The 26,622-nt window shown below is 38.2% G+C and overlaps 3 protein-coding genes across 3 annotated transcripts in view; all 3 read right to left on the bottom strand.

Annotated features, from left to right (window-relative positions):
* Positions 1 to 3,610: 3,610 nt before the first annotated feature.
* Positions 3,611 to 10,953, bottom strand: LOC133618115 (uncharacterized). The gene is made up of 2 exons (XM_061978584.1): positions 10,540 to 10,953; positions 3,611 to 4,814 (listed from the first exon to the last, which is right to left on the bottom strand). Exons 1-2 carry the CDS (start codon positions 10,865 to 10,867, stop codon positions 3,799 to 3,801), a joined length of 1,344 nt encoding a protein of 447 aa, XP_061834568.1. The 5' UTR covers positions 10,868 to 10,953; the 3' UTR covers positions 3,611 to 3,798.
* Positions 10,954 to 15,120: 4,167 nt separating this feature from the next.
* On the bottom strand, positions 15,121 to 24,058 carry LOC133618114 (uncharacterized). Its single transcript, XM_061978583.1, has 2 exons — positions 23,709 to 24,058; positions 15,121 to 16,626 (listed from the first exon to the last, which is right to left on the bottom strand). Exons 1-2 carry the CDS (start codon positions 23,899 to 23,901, stop codon positions 15,863 to 15,865), a joined length of 957 nt encoding a protein of 318 aa, XP_061834567.1. The 5' UTR covers positions 23,902 to 24,058; the 3' UTR covers positions 15,121 to 15,862.
* Positions 24,059 to 25,418: 1,360 nt separating this feature from the next.
* LOC133618113 (uncharacterized) overlaps positions 25,419 to 26,622 on the bottom strand; it is an 8,896-nt gene continuing 7,692 nt past the window's right edge. Inside the window, exon 2 of the mRNA XM_061978582.2 lies at positions 25,419 to 26,622. This exon is cut by the window's right edge and continues 516 nt beyond it. Coding sequence (XP_061834566.1) covers positions 26,441 to 26,622 — 182 coding nt within the window. The 3' untranslated portion in view covers positions 25,419 to 26,440.

Genomic DNA, 26,622 nt, shown 5'->3' with positions numbered 1-26,622 from the left:
TTAAATACACAGAAGACATAAGTAAAGGAAATTAAATGAGCTCAAATATATCTACAAACGAGGCATAATGATGCAATATGTACATACAGCTAGCCTAAATAGCATGTTAGCATCGATTAGCTTGCAGTAATTGATTGACCAAATATGCCTGATAAGCACTCCAGAAAATCAATAAAATCAACGAAGCTCACCTTTGTGCATTCACGCACAGTATAAAAACGAAACGAAGGAGTGGCATGAAAACATGCTTTCTGTGGCAGCATCGGAGAAAGTTGTACATGTAAACAAATTACGATGAGTTCAAGGATCGCTGAAATTAGTAGGACAAAACGGTGCTTGCCAAATACTCTCATCAGTGAAGCATGTTTAATGTAAACAGTGGGATATCTAACAATTAGGAAGGTTTGCGTCATGTTTGTTCTCCTACAGAAAATGTATTAAAAATATATATATATATTTTTCTTCATCTTTTTCCATTTCCACACATCTCTGAAAGCCGCATGATCGCTCTAGAGCCGCGAGTTGCTGACCCCCGGTCTAGTCTATTAGGTAGATTCGGTGTCTGTTCATTTCAATAGTGAATACTTGCATTTGAGACGTTGTCTTTGACCATTTATTTATGCAACTTGTAAAAGGGAATAGTATGTGATTTATTCTATGCATTTAAATATATTTTTTACCAACACTGTAAAATTAACTATATTTTACAATAAAAAACTGACAACTCAGTCATCGTAATTGTACTTTAAAATATAGAGTGTATTTAAAAAGAAAAAAAAGTAATGGGGAAAAAAATGTACGATTGTTTTTTTTCACTGTAAAATTTGTAGCTTGGTTGCCTGAATGTTACTGTAAAATTTACAGTTTTTTTTTTTACAACATATTACTGTGAAACGAAACAGTACAACTGTTTTTTTTTTAAATTATTGCTACTGAGCTGCAAGTTTTTACCGTTAAAAAAAGGTGGTACCGTTTTTCCATTTGCAGTAATACACGGTAAAAACAACAACTATAGATTTTACGCAAAAAAAACCTGGCAACACAGTTAACGGAATTTTCGCATAAAAAAACAGCGTTTTTTTCATTTTTTTTCAATTTACAGTAATATGCTGTAAAAACATTGGACATTTTACCGTAATATCAGTTCACAGTGTACAATTTGATGGATAACTTGCTTTGAAATAATAGGTAAAGCAGGTATTTAAGTAGTTATTTTAACCAAAAAATTGGAAATTATAATAATACAGTATTTGTTGCAATATTGGATCAAGTCTAAAAGGTATACAATTTTATTGAAGTACAAGTAGTTTTTTCTGTAAAAATGGAAAGAAGGAATACATTTAGTAAGAGAAGATATGGCACTTTATTGACGCATATTATTTCCAGGCATTTGCGGGCCATAGAAAAAAATGCGGCGGGCCAGATCAGGCCCCAGTGCCTTGTGTTTGATAGTTGTGGGTCAGAATATGTTTACTTGGCACTGAAGTACCTCGGAGTCTTGTTCACGAGTGAGGGAAGAGTGGATGGTGAGATCGACAGGCGGATCGGTGCGGCGTCTTCAGTAATGCGGACGCTGTATCGATCTGTTGTGGTGAAGAAGGAGCTGAGCCGGAAGGCAAAGCTCTCAATTTACCGGTCGATCTACGTTCCCATCCTCACCTATGGTCATGAGCTTTAGGTTATGACCGAAAGGACAAGATCACGGGTACAAGCGGCCGAAATGAGTTTCCTCCGCCGGGTGGCGGGGCTCTCCCTTAGAGATAGGGTGAGAAGCTCTGTCATCCGGGGGGAGCTCAAAGTAAAGCCGCTGCTCCTCCACATCGAGAGGAGCCAGATGAGGTGGTTCGGGCATCTGGTCAGGATGCCACCCGAGCGCCTCCCTAAGGAGGTGTTTAGGGCACGTCCGACCGGTAGGAGGCCACGAGGAAGACCCAGGACACGTTGGGAAGACTATGTCTCCCGGCCGGCCTGGGAACGCCTCGGGATCCCCCGGGAGGAGCTGGACGAATTGGCTGGGGAGAGGGAAGTCTGGGCTTCCCTGCTTAGGCTGCTGCCCCCGCGACCCGACCTCGGATAAGCGGAAGAAGATGGATGGATGGATGAAATAAAAGTGCTTTATTCTGCTAGATTCATAATAATCCATTTTAATTGTATTAAACTTAACATTTGAACAACACATCTTGAAGTGCTACAGGGTAAAAGCATCATAAAAGCATTAAAACAAGACAGTAACAAACGATATTAAAATGAGCTATATGCTTTTTTAAAAGCATCCACTGTGTGTGGGGTCCTGAGATTCAATTGTTGTATATTTTATTAGTAAAAACATAGTTTGGGTGATAATTTCTACGTTGATTATACTGTTGTTGATACATTTCCTCTGCCTCACTTGCAGATGTCTAATACTATTTCTGTATAGTCAATGCAACAACTCAAAATACTGTCTGGGTAATAAGACAACATTACGACTGAATTTACAGTTCACACTAAACATGAATTAAAAACACATTAACTTGATTTGCTCATGGACTCTTTTTACTTGACAAACGAAAATGTTCTAGATTTTTCCACATCCTGACATAAATCTGCTCTCTGCTAATAGACTTAGAGTTCCTTTTTATTGTCATTCAAATTTGAACTTTACAGCACAGATAAGAACGAAATTTCGTTACATAAGCTCATGGTAGTGCAGGATAAAAAAGCAATAAGGTGCATATATAAGTAAATAAATATAAATAATATATAAGTATATATATAAAATAAATAGATAGATTACTGTACAGATAAATATATTGCACTTTTTCACATGCGTCCACGTTTATGGATGTATGTTATATTGTATTTTTTATTCCAGCGAATTAATCCATTTTAGGGGGAGTTGAGGTGATAATTTAATTATGATGCGTTCAAGAGTCTTACGGCCCTGAGGGAAGAAGCTGTTACAAAACCTGGAGGTTCTGCTTCAGAGGCTGCGGAACCTCTTTCTAGAGTCCAGCAGTGAAAACAGTCCTTGGTGGGGGTGGGAGGAGTCTTTGCAGATTTTCTGAGCCCTGGTCAGGCAGCGGCTTTTTGCGATCTCCTGGATAAGAGGAAAAGGAGTCCTGATGATCTTTTCCGCCGTCTTCACCACTCTCTGGAGAGACTTCCAGTCTGAGGCATTGCGGTACCACTGTTGTTGTAAGAACATCTCTGCGCTGCTGACCCGTCTCCGCTCGGGATGGTGTCCTGCTGGCCCCACTATGGACTGGACTCTTACTATTATGTTGGATCCACTATGGACTGGACTCTCACAATATTATGTCAGACCCACTCGACATCCATTGCATTCGGTCTCCCCTAGAGGGGGGGGGTTACCCACATATGCGGTCCTCTCCAAGGTTTCTCATAGTCATTCACATCGACGTCCCACTGGGGTGAGTTTTTCCTTGCCCTTATGTGGGCTTTGTACCGAGGATGTCGTTGTGGCTTGTGCAGCCCTTTGAGACACTTGTGATTTAGGGCTATATAAATAAACATTGATTGATTGATTGATTGAACTACAAAATATAAACCTTTGGTGTATGCCAAGCGGGATACATTGTGGTCGTCTACAGCCAAACACTTGTAGTTTCTGGTGAGTTGAGTCATTTGAACATAATCTCAGCAGGGTCAATTTTCAAAAAGGATCTTTATTTTAGTCTGTAGTGGCAACATGTTTCCATTTTGTTTACATGTACCAAAACCATGTATGTATAGGTTGTTAAAGCACAAATTTCATATACACTAAGTAAACAAACGTGGACAAAAAGTACTGAAACTTCATTCACTGGGTTTGTTGTCACCTGAGCACTGGTGTTGCCTCAAACCCTCCTTAAAGGTGAATCTTCTATTGCACACACCGCAATGGAATGGCTTCTCGCCGGTGTGTATTCTCATGTGTTTGTTGATGTACCCTCTGGTGAGGAATTGTTTGGAACAAACCGAGCAAGCAAAACGTTTCACTTCGGTGTGTTTCCTCAGGTGTACTATCATATTACCCTTTTTGGTAAATGTCTTCCCGCATTGAGGGCACTCAAAGGGTTTGTTCTTTGTGTGACGTCGCAAATCACCTTGAGAGTCCTTATTACTCTCCGATGGTTCTTTGGTGTCTTCGCTGTGATCGGTCACAGAAGAGTCTGACCCCATGTTGTTCATGTCTGACAGTGGAGCAAAGTTGCTGTCTGCGAGTGACCCTGCGTGCTCTTTTTTATGTACCGTCATGTGTCTTGTCAAATAATCCTTAAAGAAGAATCTTTTAGCGCAAAATGGGCAAGCGAAAGGTTTCTTTCCAGAATGTGTTATCATGTGTCTGATCAAATACCCCTTTTGTCCAAATGTTTTACCACATTGAGAGCATTCAAAGTGTTGGTGAACATTGAGATGTCTTATATCAGCTTTAGAGTCCTTTATACTCTTCAGTGGTGTGTCGTCGCTGTGATCGGCGATCTCGGAAGAGTCTGACATCATGTCGTCCAGGTCTGACAGTGGAGCAAAGAGGCTGCCTGGTTCTGAGTTTATATCCTCGCAATGTTCTTCATCATCTTCTGTTGTCATGTGATGAATTAGAAGCTCCCCCCCTCTGTCTGCCTCCCATTGACTGTGATGAAACAGTATGGACTGAGCTTCATCTTCATCATCAGCCTCCCCCATCCATTGAAGCTGCTGCCATGGCGCCTCCTCTTCCTCTTTAATGTGAGGGGGCTCTAGCTCTTCCTGCTCCACGATGAAGCTCCACTCCTGCTGCTCGGAGGAGACCTCTTCTTCTTCTTCTGTCTTTATTGACACCTGCAGGACATCTGTTGGACACACGCGTAGCAAACATGATTAGAGACAATGGGCCCCATTCAGCAATAAGTTCCTAACTTTTCCTCTTATCTTTCTTCCTAAGTGATTTCCGAAGAGGAGTCCATTCAAATTCATGACATGTTCTTAAACGCCCAAATTGTTCCCACCTGCTGTTCTTAAGTTGCTGAATGCCAAATGGTTAGCACATGCGTGTCTATCATAAATTGCATATAAACACGCCCTTATTTCCCCAGTATGCATATGTAAACACCCTTAATTCCGTAATTTGCATAGGTAAACGCCCTTGATTCCCCATATAAGGGCACAATTCCGGTGGAAAAGCCATACATCAGACACATGGAGAAAACACAGATTACAAAAGAGAAATTCGTATTATCCTGCGGGGGAAATACACAATGTCAAAACGTACGTTTAAGAAAGTGGGACTGTTGAGGTAGCCCCTAAGCGGTCAAATAAATATCCGTCACCTCGGGCAAAACATGGTCGTGAAATATGAGCTCCCTCCCCAGGGCACGATGTGCGGCATCTTGCAGTAGCAGCAAGAGTGTGTGTGCGTCTGTGTGCGTGTGTTTGTATTTTGAAATGTCTATATATTGCTCATTTTGCTGTATGTCTGTCTGTCTTGTCTATATCTATCCATCTATGATATTAATTTAACATTAGACAATAGAAGTAAGGGAACTTGCCACACTTAAGAACAAATAGGTCACCCTAAGAGTACTCTGGAGCACTCGTAGATTTTGTTCTAAGCTACGAACAAATCCCAGCTAAGAAAACATTGGTGAATACAAAAATCTCCTTAAAAACTTCATAACTGGGCCTAAGAACAAAGTGTGTTTTTAAGAACGGTTGCTGAATGGGGCCCACTGACGTTTTTGATAATCCGCATTACGACAGACCTTCCTGGTTCTCTTGGTTGCTTTGTTGGGTCTGCTCCTGTCTCTGGCCATGCTCCCCCCACCTCAGCAGACGATGGCGTGGAACACCGCAGATCCCAGCACAGTGTATATGGGTGTTGAAGAGATGTTTTTGTTTGGTTGCTTGCATGATGCAATCGTGTGTGTGCAATATATATTATTGGTGAATTATTTTTTGTTGTTTTACTTTTGTAGCTGTATGTAGAAATGGCACTACTGGAGTGGTAGCTGGTTGCATCAGCTCTGCTCTTTTAATGTATTTAATGTCCTTTGTGTTCTTTGATGTTTCCCTCTTACACGCATGTTTATGTGTGCAATGGCTATAAGTTTTTTCTTCTTCCTTGGCCTCAGTCTGGACCCCCTCTCCAGGGGCCCAGACCACCGATCCGCCTGTCGATCTCATGAACAAGACTCCGAGGTTCCACACAAAATATTAGATGAAAATGTAAAAAATAAGGACAGAACTGAAAAAATTTGGAGGTGAAATATTCTCAGTACCTTTAAAATTCAGGCTCTGGGAACAAATACAACACCAGTTTCTTCAGATTTAACAAGTGCTCTAAAATTGTAGCACACCTCTGTATTGTATGTGTTTATTTTAACCTTTTTAATTTAACTTGGTAAAATAATTCAATGTGTTTTAAATACTTATGAGCACACTCAACACTGTGATAATACCGATAACCATGATAATTGTGGTCACAATAACCATGATATGAAACGTTCAGACTGTTACATTCCTATAAAAAACGAACTATCAGCCTAAAGCTGTATTAATCATTCACTGATGACCATAGGTGAGGATGAGGACGTAGATTGACCGGTAAATTGAGAGCTTTGCCTTCCGGCTCAGCTCCTTCTTCACCACAACGGATCGATACAGCGTTCGCATGACTGAAGACGCCGCACCGATCCGCCTGTCGATCTCATGAACAAGACTCCGAGGTTCCACACTAAATATTAGATGAAAATGTAAAAAATAAGGACAGAACTGAAAAAATTTGGAGGTGAAATATTCTCAGTACCTTTGAAATTCAGGCTCTGGGAACAAATAAAACACCAGTTTTTTCAGATTTAACAAGTGCTCTAAAATTTTAGCACCACTGTATTGTATGTGTTTATTTTAACCTTTTTAATTAAACTTGGTAAAATAATTCAATGCGTTTTAAATACTTATTAGCACACTCAACAATACCGTGATAATACAGATAACCGGGATAATTGTGGTCACAATAACCATTATATGAAATGTTCAGACCGTTACATTTCTATACAAAACGAAATATCACCCTAAAGCTGTATTAATCATTCACTGATGACCATAGGTGAGGATGACGACGTAGATTGACCGGTAAATTGAGAGCTTTGCCTTCCGGCTCAGCTCCTTCTTCACCACAACGGATCGATACAGCGTCCGCATTACTGAAAATACCGCACCGATCCGGCTGTCGATCTCGTGAACAAGACTTCGAGGTTCCACACTAAATATTAGATGAAAATGTAAAAATAAAGGACAGAACTGATCAAATTTGGAGGTGAAATATTCTCAGTACCTTTGAAATTCAGGCTCTGGGAACAAATAAAACACCAGTTTCTTCAGATTTAACAAGTGCTCTAAAATTTTAGCACCACTGTATTGTATGTGTTTATTTTAACATTTTTAAATAAACTTGGTAAAATAATTCAATGCGTTTTAAATACTTATTAGCACACTCAACAATACAGTGATAATACCGATAACCGTGATAATTGTGGTCACAATAACCATGATATGAAATGTTCAGACCGTTACATTCCTATAAAAAACTAACTATCACCCTAAAGCTGTATTCATCATTCACTGATGACCATAGGTGAGGATGGGGACGTAGATTGACCGGTAAATTGAGAGCTTTGCCTTCCGGCTCAGCTCCTTCTTCACCACAACGGATCGATACAGCGTCCGCATTACTGAAAACACCGCACCGATCCGCCTCTCGATCTCTTGAACAAGACTCCGAGGTTCCACACTAAATATTAGATGAAAATGAAAAAAATAAGGACAGAACTGAAAAAATTTGGAGTTGAAATATTCTCAGTACCTTTGAAATTCAGGCTCTGGGAACAAATAAAACACCAGTTTCTTCAGATTTAACAAGTGCTCTAAAATTTTAGCACACCACTGTATTGTATGTGTTTATTTTAACCTTTTTAATCTAACTTGGGTAAAATAATTCAATGCGTTTTAAATACTTATAAGCACACTCAACAACACTGTGATAATACCGATAACTGTGATAATTGTGGTCACAATAACCATGATATGAAATGTCCAGACCGTTACATTCCTAAACAAAACAAACTATCAGCCTAAAGCTGAATTAATCATTCACTGATGACCATAGGTGAGGATGACGACGTAGATTGACCGGTAAATTGAGAGCTTTGCCTTCCGGCTCAGCTCCTTCTTCACCACAACGGATCGATACAGCGTCCGCATTACTGAAAATACCGCACCGATCCGGCTGTCGATCTCGTGAACAAGACTTCGAGGTTCCACACTAAATATTAGATGAAAATGTAAAAAATAAGGACAGAACTGAAAACATTTGGACGTGAAATATTCTCAGTACCTTTGAAATTCAGGCTCTGGGAACAAATAAAACACCCGTTTCTCTAAAATTTTAGCACCACTGTATTGTATGTGTTTATTTTAACCTTTTTAATTTAACTTGGGTAAAATTATTCAATGTGTTTTAAATACCTATGAGCACACTCAACAACACTGTGATAATACCAATAACTGTGATAATTGTGGTCACAATAACCATGATATGAAATGTCCAGACCGTTACATTCCTATACAAAACAAACTATCACCCTAAAGCTGAATTAATCATTCACTGATGACCATAGGTGAGGATGACGACGGAGATTGACCGGTAAATTGAGAGCTTTGCCTTCCGGCTCAGCTCCTTCTTCACCACAACGGATCGATACAGCGTCCGCATTACTGAAAACACCGCACCGATCTGGCTGTCAATCTCATGAACAAGACTACGAGGTTCCACACTAAATATTAGATGAAAATGTAAAAAAAAGGACAGAACTGATCAAATTTGGAGGTGAAATATTCTCAGTATCTTTGAAATTCAGGCTCTGGGAACAAATACAACACCAGTTTCTTCAGATTAAACAAGTGCTCTAAAATTTTAGCACACCACTGTATTGTATGTGTTTATTTTAACCTTTTTAATTTAACTTGGGTAAAATAATTCAATGCGTTTTAAATACTTATGAGCACATTCAACAACACTGTGATAATACCGATAACTGTGATAATTGTGGTCACAATAACCGTGATATGAAATGTTCAGACTGTTACATTCCTATAAAAAAACAAACTATCACCCTAAAGCTGTATTAATTATTCACTGATGACCATAGGTGAGGATGGGTATGTAGATTGACCGGTAAATTGAGAGCTTTGCTTTTCGGCTCAGCTCCTTCTTCACCACAACGGATCGATACAGCGTCCGCATTACTGAAAACACCGCAACGATACGCCTGTCGATCTTTTGAACAAGACTCCGAGGTTCCACACTAAATATTACATGAAAATGTAAGAAATAAGGACAGAACTCTAAAAATTTGGAGGTGAAATATTCTCAGTACCTTTGAAATTCAGGCTCTGGGAACAAATACAACACCAGTTTCTTCAGATTTAACAAGTGCTCTAAAATGTTAGCACCACTGTATTGTATGTGTTTATTTTAACCTTTTTAATTAAACTTGGTAAAATAATTCAATGCGTTTTAAATACTTATGAGGACACTCAACAATACCGTGATAATACCGATAACCGTGATAATTGTGGTGACAATAACCATGATATGAAATGTTCAGACCGTTACATTCCTATACAAAATGAAATATCACCCTAAAGCTGTATTAATCATTCACTGATGACCATAGGTGAGGATGACGACGTAGATTGACAAGTAAATTGAGAGCTTTGCCTTCCGGCTCAGCTCCTTCTTCACCACAACGGATCGATACAGCGGCCGCATTACTGAAAACGCCGCAACGATCCACCTGTCGATCTCTTGAACAAGACTCAGAGATTCCACACTAAATATTAGATGAAAATGTAAAAAATAAGGACAGAACTGAAAAAATTTGGAGGTAAAATATTCTCAGTACCTTTAAAAATTCAGGCTCTGGGAACCAGTTTCTTCAGATTTAACAAGTGCTCTAAACTTTTAGCACACCACTGTATTGTACGTGTTTATTTTTATTTTTTAAATTAAACTTGGCTAAAATATTTCAGTGCAATAAATACTTTCGAGCACACTCAACAATACCGATAACCGTGATAATTGTGGTCACAATAACCGTGATATGAAATGTTCAGACCGTTACATTCCAATGAAAAACGAAATATCCCCCTAAAGCTGTATTAATCATTCATTGTTGTAATTGTGTTACAAAAAGAAGTGGGAAAGGGGTAGGATTAATTAAGCTTTGCTTCTTCCTACTCCTTTTCGGACATGATGTAAAGAGAAAAGGATATGCAATTGTGTGATGTAATATACTGTAAGTGTGATCATGTTCGAAATAAACTAAAACACATAAATAAAAGAAAAATATTATGTTAGGCACCCCAATGAAGAATAAAATATTTTGCGCCCCACCCAGGCTAAGGGACAAGCGGTAGGAAATGGATGGATGGCGCCCCACCCCCACACTATCCACCATGTCTATGTGCCCGCCCAACTATTTGAGGACTGCCCTAAAGCGTTAAATGAAACACACAAACCTGCTGTGTGGAACCCATAACCCAGAGACTTCACAGCGTCCAGTTGTTCCTTTGTTCTCGACAGTTCCTCCTCGTACTCCGCTATGATTCTTTTAAACACTCCAAATATTTCTTCCACGGCAGCATTGAGTCGCCGATCCACCAAATCTCTCAGCTTTTGGATTTTACACATTTTCTCTCCCCACAAACTCACGCTTGACGACGTAAATCTCCGCGTCCTCTTGACAATTTTGTGTGACCGAATAAATGGCGTTCGTTTTAAGTCCACGAACACCGAGAATGCGTGGGCTCTCGCTCTATGGCCACGGGCGTGGGCGGATAAAAGCATAAAAAGTAAAAACAAAGAGGTATTTTTTTGCGGTGGCTCAGCAATGGCGGGGTTTGCCGCTGAGGACGCCGTCACTAGTTGATGACGTCAGAACATCGCGTGAATACGCGAGAGTTCGTCGATGTTAAATTAAAATTCAAGTTTGTGTGTTAGCATTTCTTGTTAAAATATTACAATTATCAAACACATCTTGGAGGATGATTAATAGTACAAAATCCCTTAAATTTATATATTTGCTAAAAACATTTAAAGTGATTTAGGTAGCCCTTCTTTTTATATATATTTTGTATTATTATTATTTATTAATATTTAATACTCTATCTGTACTAGCTTTAGTTTTTTTTCCTTGACATGTTTTGCTGATGTCGTGATTTGCCTAACCTGATGTGTAGATTGTTAGTTATGTTGAAAGTGCCTTGATTTTTGTGTGCATTATAAATGTATGTTTGTTGTTAAAATTCAGAATGGAAAGAAAAGTAACGAAGGCGTTTTCGGTGTTGAAGTGTGCAACAGTGACATCTAGCGGTGAAGTCTCGAAGCTGCCTGCGGGGTTTTTGTTCTCAAATATTTATTTTTTTTAATGCAAAACGTACATCCATCCATCCATCCATTTTCTACCGCTTATTCCCTTTGAGGTCGCGGGGGGCGCTGGAGCCTATCTCAGCTAAAATCGGGCGGAAGGCGGTGTACACCCTGGACAAGTCGCCACCTCATCGTACAAATAAATAAATTACAAAAAAAAAAAAATATTGTTAAAAAAAAAAAAAAAATATATATATATATATATATATATATATATATATATATATATATATATATATATATATATATATGGACCTGTGATGAGGTGGCGACTTGTCCAGGGTGTACACCGCCTTCCGCCCGATTGTAGCTGAGAGGCTCCAGCGCCCCCCGCGACCCTAAAAGGGAATAAGCGGTAGAAAATGGATGGATGGATGGATATATATATATATGCTAGATTAATAAAATATGATTATATATGTACTTCTTTAATTGACCTATAAGACAAAATCGAACACGACAAACTGTAAAGATTACTGTAGACTTAGACTTCCTTTTATTGTCATTCAAATTTGAACTTTACAGTACAGATAAGAACGAAATTTCGTTGCATTAGCTCATGGTAGTGCAGGATAAATGAGCAATAAGGTGCAGATATAAATAAATAGATTACTGTACACTTTTGCATATGCATCCACATTTATGGATGTATTGATGTATCAACACAATTATATAATAATAATAATAATACATTTTATTTATAAGGCGCCTTTCTGGGCACTCAAGGACACCGTACAAAATCAAAACAATAACATCAAATTGGATAAAAAAAAGAACAACAACAAAGATAGAGAAGAAAAGATGATTACAATGAATAAGCAGTCAGGAATAGGTATGTTTTGAGTCTTGATTTGAAGAGGGATATTGAATCTAAGTTACGAAGGTAAAGAGGTGGTAAAGAGTTCCAAAGATGTGGGGCATATAAACTAAACTATATAAACGTGTCTTTAGTTTTACTCCCTGACACTTGATTCCGATGTGCACAATTCATAGACAATATATCCTAAAAGATAATGCCACGGAAGATGTGAATAATTTACATCTGGAATGTTATTTTGGGAGGAGGTCAGAGGTTGGCTGAAAGACAAAGAGATGTCCCCATTTACGATAAAATAAATTACATATGGTATATTCATACATAAACCTAGAGATGATTATTCATTTTTTGTTGCAAGCTACATTTTTCATACATAAAAGTCTATTGACCCAAATTTTGACATTGGTTCAACGATTTTACATTAATAATAAATTCTTAGAACATGTTAAAAAGTCGAAAAAGCCCTCAAATTATTATTCTTATTGGATTAATTTAAGTTGTTTTGGATAAGACCTTTTTTTTTAAAAACATATTTTAAAATGTTATTTTGGGATTTTCCATTTTTTTATTTATTTTTCTTGTCTCTTAATTTTTATTTAACATGTTTGTTTACATAGAAATGTGGATTACTCTATCCTGCTAATGTTTGAAATAGTTTTAATGTATTGGAAGTGCCTTGATTTGTTTGTATATTTTCAATGTGTTTACTGAAAATAAAATAAATAAAAAATAAATACAAAAATTGTGAACAAGGGGTTACTGCCCGTGCCTCACAATACAAAGGTCCTGGGTTCGATCCTCTGGGCTGGAGGTCTTTATGAGTGGAGTTTGCATGTTATCCCCGTGACTGCGTGGGTTCCCTCCAGGTACTCCGGCTTCCTCCCACCTCCAAAGACATGCACCTGGGGATAGGCTGATTGACAACACTAAATTGGTCCTAGTGTGTGAACGTGAGTGTGAATGTTGTCTGTCTGTCTGTGTTGGCCCTGTGATGAGGTGGCGACTTGTCCAGGGTGTACCCCGCCTTCTGCCTGAATGCAGCTGAGATAGGTTCCAGTACCCCCCGCGACCCCGAAGGGACAAGCGGTAGAAAATGGATGGATGGAAAAGAGCTTCCGATGTGTTGGTGGCGCTTCAAACTGTATAAACACTATACTGCTATCTAACGTCTGGGACATGAAAATGCATGCAACTGTACAACAGTATTGTACATGGGATTTTTGTCTCTGTGTTGAAAAATTATTTTCACATTTTTTACACCTTGGGTACAGATAGGTAGCCATGAGAAATCTACAGTATTATACCAGTTGTATTTGTCAGGGAACCTTAATGCACTGAAATATTGTCATGGAGCTGTTCGAGGAAGAAAACAGGTTTAAAAGTGGAGTTTTATGAGCTAAAAGTTATTTTTGTGTTAAGGTTTTGGGTACCCCGCCTTCTGCCCGTGTGCAGCTGGGATAGGCCATTAAAAATAGGAGTTTGGAAGAAAATTTGGCAAGCAAAATGTTTTTTTTTTTTAATTTTTTTTAGCTAAGACGATAATGGCTTCCCACTGCTTCAATTGCAGAGATGCTATAAAATGTATGCATTTCAATAAATATTTACAGTCTATTTATAAAATCAAAATACAATATGGCTATTTACAGAAATAATTACTGTTTAAACATCGATTTTCTGAATATTCTGGATTGTTTCCACCTTGAAGGAGCTCTACGCTCTGCTAAATATCACATATGCTGGAGAGTCTATAGCAGTGGTGTCAAAGTCAAGGCCCGCGGGCCAGATCCGGCCCACAAATTAATTATCTACGGCCCCCGGGATGATATTTGATTAGTATTAGAACCGGCCCGCAGGTTACAGCCACCTGCTGCTGTTTTGCACGCACCAATACTCCATCAGTGTTGGTCCCAGGGACCCCATCAAGTCATAAAAATGGGGTCCCACAGTAAATTTTTGGGGTCCCACTTTTTTGTAAGCGTTTTGAAAACAAATGATAAATGTAAGCAATATCCTGTTATATCTCACATTCTACATTATGTTTTGGAAAAATGTTGCCATAAACGTTACTTAATTCATTAAAAAATAATCCAAAAAGGAAAACACATTTTTATGCATATGTTAATTTAGTTTCGTTATAAACATTCATTCAATTTTGTCTTTCCTTCATGGACCTAAACTTTACCGCTGCCTATAGTTTTTTCTATATTTTTATTGTAATATTTTCAGAATGTGTTTGTTCTATTTTTGGCCAAAGTAAGGCAAAGTAAACAATCTTAGACTTAGACTTCCTTTTATTGTCATTCAAATTTGAACTTTACAGAACAGATAAGAACAAAATTTTGTTGCCTTAGTTCGTTGTAGTGCAGGATAAAAGAGCAATAAGGTGCAGATATAAATAAATAGATTACTGTACAGATATATATATTGCACTTTTGCATATGCAATCTGAAGTTGTCTTTATTTTTTTGTTTTAATGCCATGATTTTAATAGTCCGGCCAGCGTGTTCACAGATTTCTCTCCATGCGGCCCCTGAGCTAAAATGAGTTTGACACCCCTGATCTATAGAATGTAAACACCCAGCAAAAGACATTGTGGTGGTCTACAAACATGCATTTGTAATTTATGTTGTGTTTAGTCATTAAACACAATAGTACCAGCAGCAAAAATAAAGGAGGGTCAAATTTCAAACAAGGATCTTTATTTGGCAACAGTTTTCCATATTTGATACACTGTGTATAAAGAAAAATGTATGTTTAGTCTGTCAATTTGATTGATTGATTGATTGATTGAAACGTGTATTAGTAGATTGCACAGTACAGTACAATTGACCACTAAATGGTAACACCCAAATACGTTTCTCAACTTGTTTAATCGGGGTCCACGTTAATCAATTCATGGTACAAATATATACTATCCACATAATACAGTCATCACACAAGTTAATCATCAGAGTATATACATTGAATTATTAACATTTACAATCCGGGGGGTGGGATGTGGAGGGGGTTGGGGCGGGGGGTTTAGGTTTGGTTGATATCAGCACTTCAGTCATCAACAATTATATCATCTGAGAAATGGACATTGAAACAGTGTCGGTCTGACTTGGTAGGATATGTAAAGCGAGCAGTGAACATAGTGAGCTCAGAAAGCATAAGAACAAGCATACCCATTTGATTATTTAAAGCATGTACAGTTGCAACGTATAATGTAAATAAAACTTCTTTTTTTTTTTTAAGCGCAGGGGGGTTTTGGTCACCTATACACAGGTATCGCTTAACAAAAGCCTTAAAAGTGGATCTTACATGGCTCACATTGCAAGGGAACAGTTTCTCCCCAGTGTACGAGTATCATAACATACCGTCTTGTACATTTCTCAGGCACAAACCAAGCAAGCAAAACTTTTCTTCCCACTGGGTTTTCTCATGTGGTTTTGCAAAAATACTTTTGAATCAACTGATTTCAGGGCAGTCAGAGTATTGTGATGACTCATATCGCATTTAGAGTACTTTTTTTACACTCCAACGGTTCTTTGTCGTCGTCGTGATCGGTGGCAGAATAGCGTGGTATCATGTCGCTCTTGCCTGACAGTTGCTGTCTATGAACTTCCACAGTGCATTCCATCGTTTTCTGCTGTCATCTGTGGGTCGCTGGACATCCAATGTTTCTTCCCTCCATGGCATTTTTTCAAATGTGATCTGAGTGTTGCTCGACGGCTGAAGCTTTTCTTGCAAAGTGAGCAGGTGAAAGGTCTCTCACCAGTGTGTTTGTTCATGTGCTCTTTTATTTCAAACGTGTCTCGGAATCTTTTGCCACAAACTGAACAGGAAGGGTATCTCTCCTTTGTATGTATCATCATGTGTCTTTTCAAATACTTGTTGGAGGCAAACGTTTTAGGACAAACTGAGCAAACAAACTGTTTCTCTTCTTCCAAGTGTCCGGCCATGTGGCGCTTCACACTTATTTTTGGTTCAAATCTTTTCTCACCTTGATGACTCATATCACCTTTAGAGTTCTGATTAGTCTCCAAATGTTTGTTGGTGTCATCGCTGTGATTGGTCACTGAAGAGTCTGACATCATGTCGTCCATGTCCGACAGTGGAGCAAAGACGCTGTCTGGTTCTGAGTTTATATCTTCATCGGCTTCTGTTATTTGTTGAGTTAGGGGCCACGCTTGTCTTGCCTCCTCACTTTGATTGTGATCTCCATCTTCCTTCAGCCCTCGAAGCGGCTCCCACAGTTTCTCCTCTTCTTCTTTAATGTGGAGAACATCTGACTCTTCCTGCCCCACACAGGAGCTCCACTCCTGTTGTTCTGATGGAATCTCTTTTTCCTCCTCCTCCTCTTGCACCTGCTGGAAGTCTGCAGAACAACGTCAAACACAAATGCGGTGTTATTTTAGTTTACGCCACATAATATCGGAATTATTTATACTGCATTTCATGTACATAAATACAAGCAATATGTTTTGTTTGTGGCCATCATGCTCATGCTTAATTGGAAGATGCGTTTGTTACATTTAATTATTGTTTACATACCGTATTTTCCGGACCATAGGGCGCACCGGATTATAAGGCGCATTGCCGATGAATGGTCTATTTTTGTTATCTTTTTTCATATATAAGGCGCACCGGATTATAGGGCACATTAAAGGAGTCATATTATTAGTATTTTTTCTAAATTGAAACACTTCCTTGTGGTCTACATAACATATAATGGTGGTTCTTTGGTCAAAATTATGCATAGATTATGTTTTACAGATTATCTTCAAGGCACTTTCTGACAGTCGTTTCCGGATGCGCCGTTTTGTGGGCGGTCTTATTTACGTGGCTCATCTTCGGCAGCGTCTTCTCCCCGTTATCTTTGTTGGGGCGGCATGGCGTAGTGGGTAGAGCAACCGTGCCAGAAACCTGAGGGTTGCAGGTTCGCTCCCCGCCTCTTACCATCCAAAAATCGCTGCCGTTGTGTCCTTGGGCGGGACACTTCACCCTTTGCCCCCGGTGCCACTCACACCGGTGAATTGAATGATGAATGATAGGTGGTGGTCGGAGGGGCCGTTGGCGCAAATTGCAGCCACGCTTCCGTCAGTCTACCCCAGGGCAGCTGTGGCTATGAAAGTAGCTTACCACCACCCATACTTGCCAACCCTCCCGAAATTCAGCGCCTCTCCCGAAAACCTCCCGGGACAAATTCTCTCCCGAAAATCTCCCGAAATTCAGGCGGAGCTGGAAGCCACGCCCCCTCCAGCTCCATGCGGACCTGAGTGACATTTCAACAGCCTGTATTCACGTCCGCTTTCCCACAATATAAACAGGTGCCTGCCCAAACACGTTATAACTGTAGAATGATCGAGGGCGAGTTCTTGGTTTCTTATGTGGGTTTATTGTTAGGCAGTTTCATTAACGTCCTCCCAGCGCGGCAACAACAGCAGTCATGTTTTATTCTACTGTAAAGCAGTTCGTCTGCCGTAAACAGCAATGTTGTTGTAATATATTGAGTTGGAGGCAATAACCAGGCGAGGTGATGAAGTACGTCTCTTTACTGTAGACTTCAGAACAGACTCACACACTTGACGTCAGGTGCGCAACACCACGTAAATCGTTGGCCAACCAAAAAGTAACCCCAGTACGCTATAGCCAACATTCACCAGGAGATGGCAACAGACAAACATAGATCACTCTATTACATTCCTACAAAACTGTACTTAAACCACATTCTTTTTTTTCTTTTTTTGTACTGAACTCTTAACCCTCATTTGTAAACAATAACATGCTTATTATACAAACAGTATTTGTACACCTTTAACACAGATTTTTATACTGTCTTCAGAGATTCAGTTTTTTTGGTGGTAGCGACTTTGGGTACTTAGAAAAGCGCTATATAAATCCCAGTTATTATTATTATTATTATTGTAGTGTACAGCTCCACTAATGGACATTGGAGTGTTACTTTCAAAGGCAAAATTAAAGTATTGCTAGAAACATACTTTTATATGGGACTTTATTGTATTATATGTATAGTACATGTTCCAAAAAGAAAAAAGCATAAAACACAGTATATTTAAATATAGTAAATGTAAAAAAGGGAATAAATATTCAAAATAATCTAGTTTGGTTACGCCATCGTGAGCGCAACACAAGGTTGTAAAAGTTTCAACTACAATTCTAAATAAGATGTCAAAAGCAAACTGAAATCAAATACACACAGCTTAAAGATTGATCAAACCTATTTATGATGATTTATCAAAATATAAAAGAAATATACCTGAACAGAACGCTCATGATAGTTACATCAAAAAGTAACGCTATGAATCGCGTTTTTCCACGTTTTTGGGGCATTTTTATGCTATTTCCAAGCATCTCCTTTTTATTATCGTTGATTTTAAATAGTCAAACTAATGCATATTATGTATGCATGCCCTAGTACAGTGTTTTTCAACCTTTTTTCAGCCAAGACACATTTTTTGCGTTGAAAAAATCCGGAGGCACACCACCAGCAGAAATCATTAAAAAACGAAACTCAGTTGACAGTAAAAAGTAATTGTTGGATATGACTTTAAAGCATAACCAAGCATGCATCACTATAGCTCTTGTCTCAAAGTAGGTGTACTGTCACCACCTGTCACATCACGCCGTGACTTATTTTGAGTTTTTTGCTGTTTTCCTGTGCGTAGTGTTTTACTTCTTGTCTTGCGCTCCTATTTTGGTGGCTTTTTCTCTTTTTTTGGTATTTTCCTGTAGCAGTTTCATGTCTTCTTTTGAGCGATATTTCCCGCATCTACTTTGTTTTAGCAATCAAGAATATTTCAGTTGTTTTTATCCTTCTTTGTGGGGACATTGTTGATTGTCATGTCATGTTCGGATGTACATTGTCTTTGCTCCACAGTAAGTCTTTGCTGTCGTCCAGCATTCTGTTTTTGTTTACTTTGTAGCCAGTTCAGTTTTAGTTTCGTTCTGCATAGCCTTCCCTAAGCTTCAATGCCTTTTCTTAGGGGCACTCACCTTTTGTTTATTTTTGGTTTAAGCATTAGACACCTTTTTACCTGCACGCTGCCTCCTACAAAGCAATTAGCTACCGGCTGCCACCTACTGATATGGAAGAGTATTACACGGTTACCCCTGCCGCACTCTAGACAGCACCGACACTCAACAACAAAATATTTTTAACCCAAATAGGTGAAATTAGATAATCTCCCACGGCACACCAGACTGTATATCACGGCACACTAGTGTGCTGCGGCACAGTGGTTGAATAACACTGCCCTAGTAAACAAAAAAAAAGTCATATTTATTTTGATTGTTACATTTTGAAGTATATTTGTGCAGGGAGGTGCGAATGTACCCATTACCAGAGCTGTACACTGTAGCGGTGTAGCGTGCAAGGACGGGAGTGAAAGAAGTGTCAAAAGATGGAGCAAACTGTTTTAATGACATTCAGGCTTTACGTAAATCCAGCATCTCCTCATCCGGAAACAACAACACAGGAAATGTGTCCCGTGAAAAACTGTCCGACCGGAACTCTCATAACTAAAGTTCATTGGGTGAATAATGTAAACTCACTAGACCGGTATGTTTTAGCGCTTTCATGACGAGTTTACTGACAGATATAAGTAAGAACTTTACACTACTTTATATTAGAAATGGCAACAGCGGAGGATGAATGCCACATAACAACAAGATAGAGAAAAAGAAGAAGCTTATCGACTACGGTGTCGGCACGAACTACAAAGGCGTGCCATTTTTCAGGATTTATGCAGATCCCTAATACAGATCAGCAGGTACCAGAAGGTAAGAAAAGTTGCTTTTGAATAATATTGTGAAACAAAACGCCAGATAATATGTCTTACCTTATACACACACCATAATAATACTCGTATGTTGAAGCACATCTAACGGTGCAGCCTACACTTATCTCTTATGTTTGACTGCCACCTACTGGTCACATTTATCATTACACCATGTATCAAATACAATTGCTTCGAGGTGGGTAAGCTCAACCAAACTTATTCTTTACATTAGGCGCACTGGGTTATAAGGCGCGCTGTCGAGTTTTGAGAGAAAAAAACATTTTTTTAAGTGCGCCTTATAGTCTGGAAAATAAAGTATTTTTTGGTAATACTGGGTTTTGTACATGTTTTGTTTTATCGCAAACAGGCCAAAAAGAAATGAATGTTTTAAAAAAACAGTATATACTGGTTTGGTTAATAATAAAAGTTATGTTTATTTTTACCCGTTTGAATTAATAAATATTGTGCCGAAACTACTTCTAATGATTTCCTCTGCCTTAATTACAAAGCTGCAAATGTATTTACAAGTACAGTTAAAAGTACACCCATTTATAAGAAGGTTAGAAAAAATGCATAAGTGCTATATGAAAAGAACAATGTTCTTTTTTCCTAACCAAAATACAGTCTAGGCCAGGGGTGCCCAAACTTTTGTGAAAATGTTTAAATAGAAGTGACTTTAAGTGTGACACACAAATGACTTAAATGTAAATAATGTTCCTTCAATTAGTGCATACAAAATGACCGATGGCAAATAGTCTTGCAGACATACCATTAATAATTGTGTGATATTTAGGGGTGTCAACTTTTTCACTTAAGATATAATATCGATATGTGAGCTTTGAGTGTAAACGAACATTAATCTGATACGATATCAGCAGGAATTAAAGATAGGTTTATTATTTTGCAATGTGTAATAGTATGGTACGGGTACCAAAATGTATTTCGATACTTTTCGGTACTTTCCGATTAAATAAAAGGGGACCACAAAAAATTGCATTATTGGCTTTATTTTAACAAAAAATATTAGGGTAAATTAAACATATGTTTCTCATTGCAATTTTGTCCTTAAATAAAAAAGTTAACATACGAGACAACTCGTCTTTTAGTAGTAAGTAAGCAAACAAAGGCTCCTAATTTAGCTGCTGACATATGCAGTAACATATTGTGTCATTTTCCATTCTATTATTTTGTCAACATTATGAGGGTCAATCTGTAAAAATGTATTGTTTTGATTGATTGATTGATTGATTGATTGAGACTTTTATTAGTAGGTTGCACAGTGAAGTACATATTCCGTACAATTGACCACTAAATGGTAACACCCGAATAAGTTTTTCAACTTGTTTAAGTCGGGGTCCACTTGATTGATTCATGATACAGATATATACTATCATATATACTATCATCATAATACAGTCATCACATAAGATAATCATCAGGGTGTATACATTGAATTATTTACATTATTTACAATTCAGGGTATGGGGGGGGGGGGGGTTAGGTTTGGTTGTTATCATCAGTCATCAACAATTGAGAACAGAGAAATGGATATTGAAACAGTGTCGGTCTGACTTGGTAGGATATATAATCCACTTGTTTATTTACTGTTAATATCTGCTTACTTTCCCTTTTAGCATGTTCTAGCTACACTTCTGTTAAAATGTAATATTCACTTATTCTTCTGTTGTTTGGATGCTTCACATTAGTTTTGGATTATACCACAAATTTGGGTATCAATCCGATACCAAGTTGTTACAGGATCACCGGTACTTTTTAGAGGCGGTATAGTACTAAATATGATACATTAGTATTGCGGTACTATACTACCGTATTTTTCGGACTATAAGTCGCAGTTTTTTTCATAGTTTGGCCGGGCTCCAGTGCGACTTATATATGTTTTTTTTCTTTTTTTCTTATGCATTTTCGGCAGGTGCGACTTATACTCCGGTGCGACTTATACTCCGAAAAAATACGGTAATACCGGTATACCGTACAACCCTAGCGTGTGGTATTCGGATCTTAGTAGATCAAGTAATTAATGGCCACGATAAATAATGACATTAAGCTCATGACAAAATAAGTTGAAGGGTGCGGACACGTTTGTTGCTGGATACTTCCTAATATGCCTGGGAGACTTTGTATCTGTAAGTAATATGCAACTACACATATTTGATACATGTTTATATTGAAAACGCAGTATGATGTTTTAGACAGCCATATTGTTCAATTAAGGACAAACTATTTTCTACCTTCTGTCTGTGGCTAGCTCCTAGTAGCCTGAAGTCTACCATGTTTACTTTTCGTGAAATATTACAAGAAATACAAACCATATGATTTGTGTTTATTGTAGGGAATTTAGATATTAATAGGCTGTCCAGCTTTGTACAAGTAAATCAATAAACTTGCAACAACGCTTGTATCGGAGTTATATCAGAAAGTTTTGGATACTGGTGTGGCCACGAGTGTGCACGTCTGGTGTTGCTCACATCAGTCCACGGTAGCCTATGCTCGAGGGGTTCGTGGGTTTGCTCAAACAAACACAAATAGAAGGAACCTTGATTGAGACACTAATCTACAACCTTTAAAAAAATAAATAAAATCAAACTGTAAGTAGATACTAGACCACAACGCGAGCCTTTTTTTAATCAAACTGAAAGTATCATACAAATAGAGAACAAACAAATGGGTTAAAACGGCTATGATACGAAGAGGATTAGGATTAAAAACCTCTAAAGGCTTAGTGGCCACATTCCAAAATTGTGTACACTACTGAATTGGGGTCTTATGGTCTTATGTGGTCCTGTGATGAGGTGGAGATTTGTCCAGGGTGTACCCCGCCTACCGCCCGAATGCAGCTGAGCTAGGCTCCAGCGACCCCCCGCAATCCCAAAAGGGACGAGCGGTAGGAAATGGATGGATGAATGGATGGATGGGCCGCTTATGTGGACACTTATACTGCCATCTGGTGGTGTCAGAAGAGTATAGCATACAATGGAATTCGGGGGGAAAAAGGGTAAAAATAAGAGTGAGCATGTCACTACACATGAAGTACACGTTTGAGTACTTATGGACTAAGTACATCACATCAAAAGATGGTTCTAATTGATTCTAATTAGGGTCCAATAAGCCCAAATAGCAAAGACAAATAAAAAGAGCATGTAAACAAACAGCTTGGGCCTTAAGAGGTTAAAAAAACCCTCTGTTTCTGCCAACTCCTTTTCAGACATGATATAACAGCTCAGTGGCCTTGTGGTTAGCGTGTCCGCCCTGATGACTGGGAGGTTGCGAGTTCAAACCCCGCCCGGGTCATACCAAAGACTACAAAAAATGGGACCCGTTTCCTCCCTGCTTGGCACTAAGCATCAAGGGTTGGAATTGGCGGTTAAATCACCAAATTATTCCCGAGCGTGGCGCACCCTGCTGCTCACTGCTCCCCTCACCTCCAAAGGGGGTTAACATGGGGATGGGTCAAATGCATTGGACACATTTCACCACAGCTAGTGTGTGTGTGTGTGTGTGTGTGTGGAAATCGTTGGAACTTTAACTTTAATTAAACAACTGGAAATATGTGATGTAGAACCCAATTTACTCAAGCCAATGCAGCCTATTGAGGCAGTGCAACTAATACAAGTGATAAGGTTGAAAGATGTAAACAAACCTGATCGATGTCGCGAAAGTTGGGATTTGAGAACAGTATCCAGTAATTCTTGTTGTCGATCTTTCTCCATTTTAGTCCTAGAAAGTTCCTCCTCGTACTGTGCTATGGTTCTTTCAAACAGTCCAAATATTTCTTCCACGACAGAATGAAGTCGCTGCTCCATCAACGCTCGCAGCTTTTGGTTGTCATACATGACTTGCACTTTTCTGACTTCCGGCTTTTTCTTCTTAGTTACTAGTTTATATATGCAGCTAGAAAATACCCGGATTGAAAGCTTTTGACTGCAAAAAGAGATGAATCTAATGTTGTTACTTCCTCCTCAAACCGGGCAGATCGATACCGGAAGACACGATCGGTCCACGCATGCGCGAAGACAAGATCACTTCCTGGATTTGAAAGTTTCTGCAACGCCACGTTCTGTGATGTTTGAATTTATTTTTATCAATGTTTTGTATGAAAAATATCTTACCTAAGAATAAAAGGGAACACAAATATAAACACGAACAAGGGGTGGATTAAAAAAATATTATCTTCACAATTTCAGAAACTCTTCTGTCAGTGCAACGAATGACGCATGGGGGCGCCACAGCGTCATTTCTTTCTTTCTTTAAAAAATATTTGATTTATTTATATGACAGATTAATCCCAGTTTTAATGGAGATTGCTGCAAAGGTAGGATACGGTGGCGGTGTACATTCCGTTCATTCAATTTCCAATTCTTAAAAGCAAATAAAAAAATACATTTCGGGCCATTTTTTCCTATTTTCATTTCTGAAACAAAAGTTGGACAACTATTTAATGACACTTTTTAAAAACGACAATAGGACATCCTGCTGAACAAATATGTTACCGTAATGCTAAAAACATGCTAAACGCAAAAGGAAACGCTAAAATACTGCTTCCTGTTGAATTTTTGGAAGAACTTATTTTTTTTTTCGATTTTTGTGTTTATCTTGAAAAAAAAACAAATTTTATGGCAATATTTGAATGAAAATCAACCCCTTTTTGTTTGTTTTTTTTTACATCTGCCATATTTAATAAAAAATCGAAAAACGGCCCTAATTTTATTTTTTGATTTACGTTGGAAGTACAAAACACTTGAACATTTCATGAAATAAATCACAATTACAGAAAAGACGAACACAAAAGACAAAACACATTACGGTCCGTGTCCGTTCATTCTATTTCCAATTCTGAAACACAAATCAAAAAATATAATTAGGGACGTTTTTCGATTTTTATTATATATGGCAGATTTTAAAACAAACAAAAAGGGGTTGATTTTCATTAAAATGTTGCCATAAAATTGGATTCTGTGCGGTTTTCCTTTTCGGGATTTTATTTTTTCCTGATAAACGCAAACGACGAAAGAAAATGCAAAAATGCGTGGTTATCTGTGTGATAACAAATCGAACAGGAAGGAGTATTTTAGCTTTTCCTTTGCGTTTAGCATGTTTTTAGCATTACGGTAACATCTTCGTTCAGCAGGAGTCCTATTGTCGTTTAAAAAAAAGTGTAATCTAAATAGTTGTCCCACTTTTGTTTCAGAAATGAAAATAGAAAAAATGGTCTTAAATTTGTTTTTTGATTTTCTTTTCAAATAGAATGACCGGAAGAAACACAGACCGGAAACAGCACAAAATCAAATTTTATGGCAATATTTTAATGAAAATAAACCCCTTTTTGTTTGTTTTAAAATCTGCCATACATAATAAAAATCGAAAAACAGCCCTACTTTTATTTTTTTATTTCAATCAATGTTTATTTATATAGCCCTAAATCACAAGTGTCTAAAAGGGCTGCACAAGCCACAACGACATCCGCGGTACGGAGCGATTTGTGTTTCAGAATTGGAAATAGAATGAACGGAAGGTACGCGGACCCTTTACAATCTTACAAAAACAAATACCGGAACAAATGACAATTTCAGAAAACACAAAATCAATAGTGAAAACATTTATCATCTTCATGAATAGGAAAAGGAAGGTGCAAAATCAAAGATTGACAGCTCAGTCAGCTTATTCATTTTGTCCACATCCGGTGAGTCTTTGCCTCCTCATCCGGGCTCTGCAGATGTGAACAAAACTGACTGGTTGATTTATTGATTTCGCTGTCAAACTGCTCTAAATTGTTTGGACTTTTGTTTTTGTGTGTTCAGAAATTGTGAAGTGTTTGTCTTTCGTTTGGGTGTTTCTATAATTTAATCAATCATTTCATCAAATGTAATACGACCCTCCTGGCGTGCGACTGTTTTTTTTCATAGTCGAAAATATTGTGAATAGATTTAAAGCGTTTTATTTATTTTATTGGATAGTATTTTTTTATTGAACAAACAATGGCTATTCAAACAAAATAAGACACTTCTAATGCAATTCAACAATTGAAGAGTATGTGTACTTTAAACTCTGATGCCTGTACAAAAATAAAGTACATTGTTTTCTCAAATTGTTTTGCTGCAACGGCCCCAACAAACATGACTTCAGAGATAACTGTCCTTTTTAGATCACATATTATATTGACGTCAAAACGTTGAGATAGCTGTCAAATTTAAACCAGAAATGAAGGGGGGACTGTCAGTGACCTAATTATCACACACACCGGGACTTCCATTTTTTAAAAATATATATATTCTAATTCATTGAGATGCACCTGTAGTTCTGGTTTTACTCCAACTGTCAAGGGCTTGTCCAAAAGTCTCACTTGTTTCAGTTTGCTCGTGATGCTCCACAGCTTCATGTGTTGAGTTCAGCTGACAAGGTAAAATGTCGATTTCCAGCGTGTGTTTTCATGTGCACTTTCAAGTCATACTTTTCTCTGAATCTCTTGGAACAAATGGAACAGGGAAAAGGTTTCTCACCTGTGTGTATTCTCATGTGTCTTTTCATATGATGCTTTTGGGAGAACGTCTTATTGC

This window comes from Nerophis lumbriciformis, linkage group LG18, assembly GCF_033978685.3.
Source record: "Nerophis lumbriciformis linkage group LG18, RoL_Nlum_v2.1, whole genome shotgun sequence".
Taxonomy (NCBI): domain Eukaryota; kingdom Metazoa; phylum Chordata; class Actinopteri; order Syngnathiformes; family Syngnathidae; genus Nerophis; species Nerophis lumbriciformis.
The sequence above is the reverse complement of the archived record's forward strand: the minus strand, read 5'-3'. Positions and strand labels throughout refer to the sequence as shown.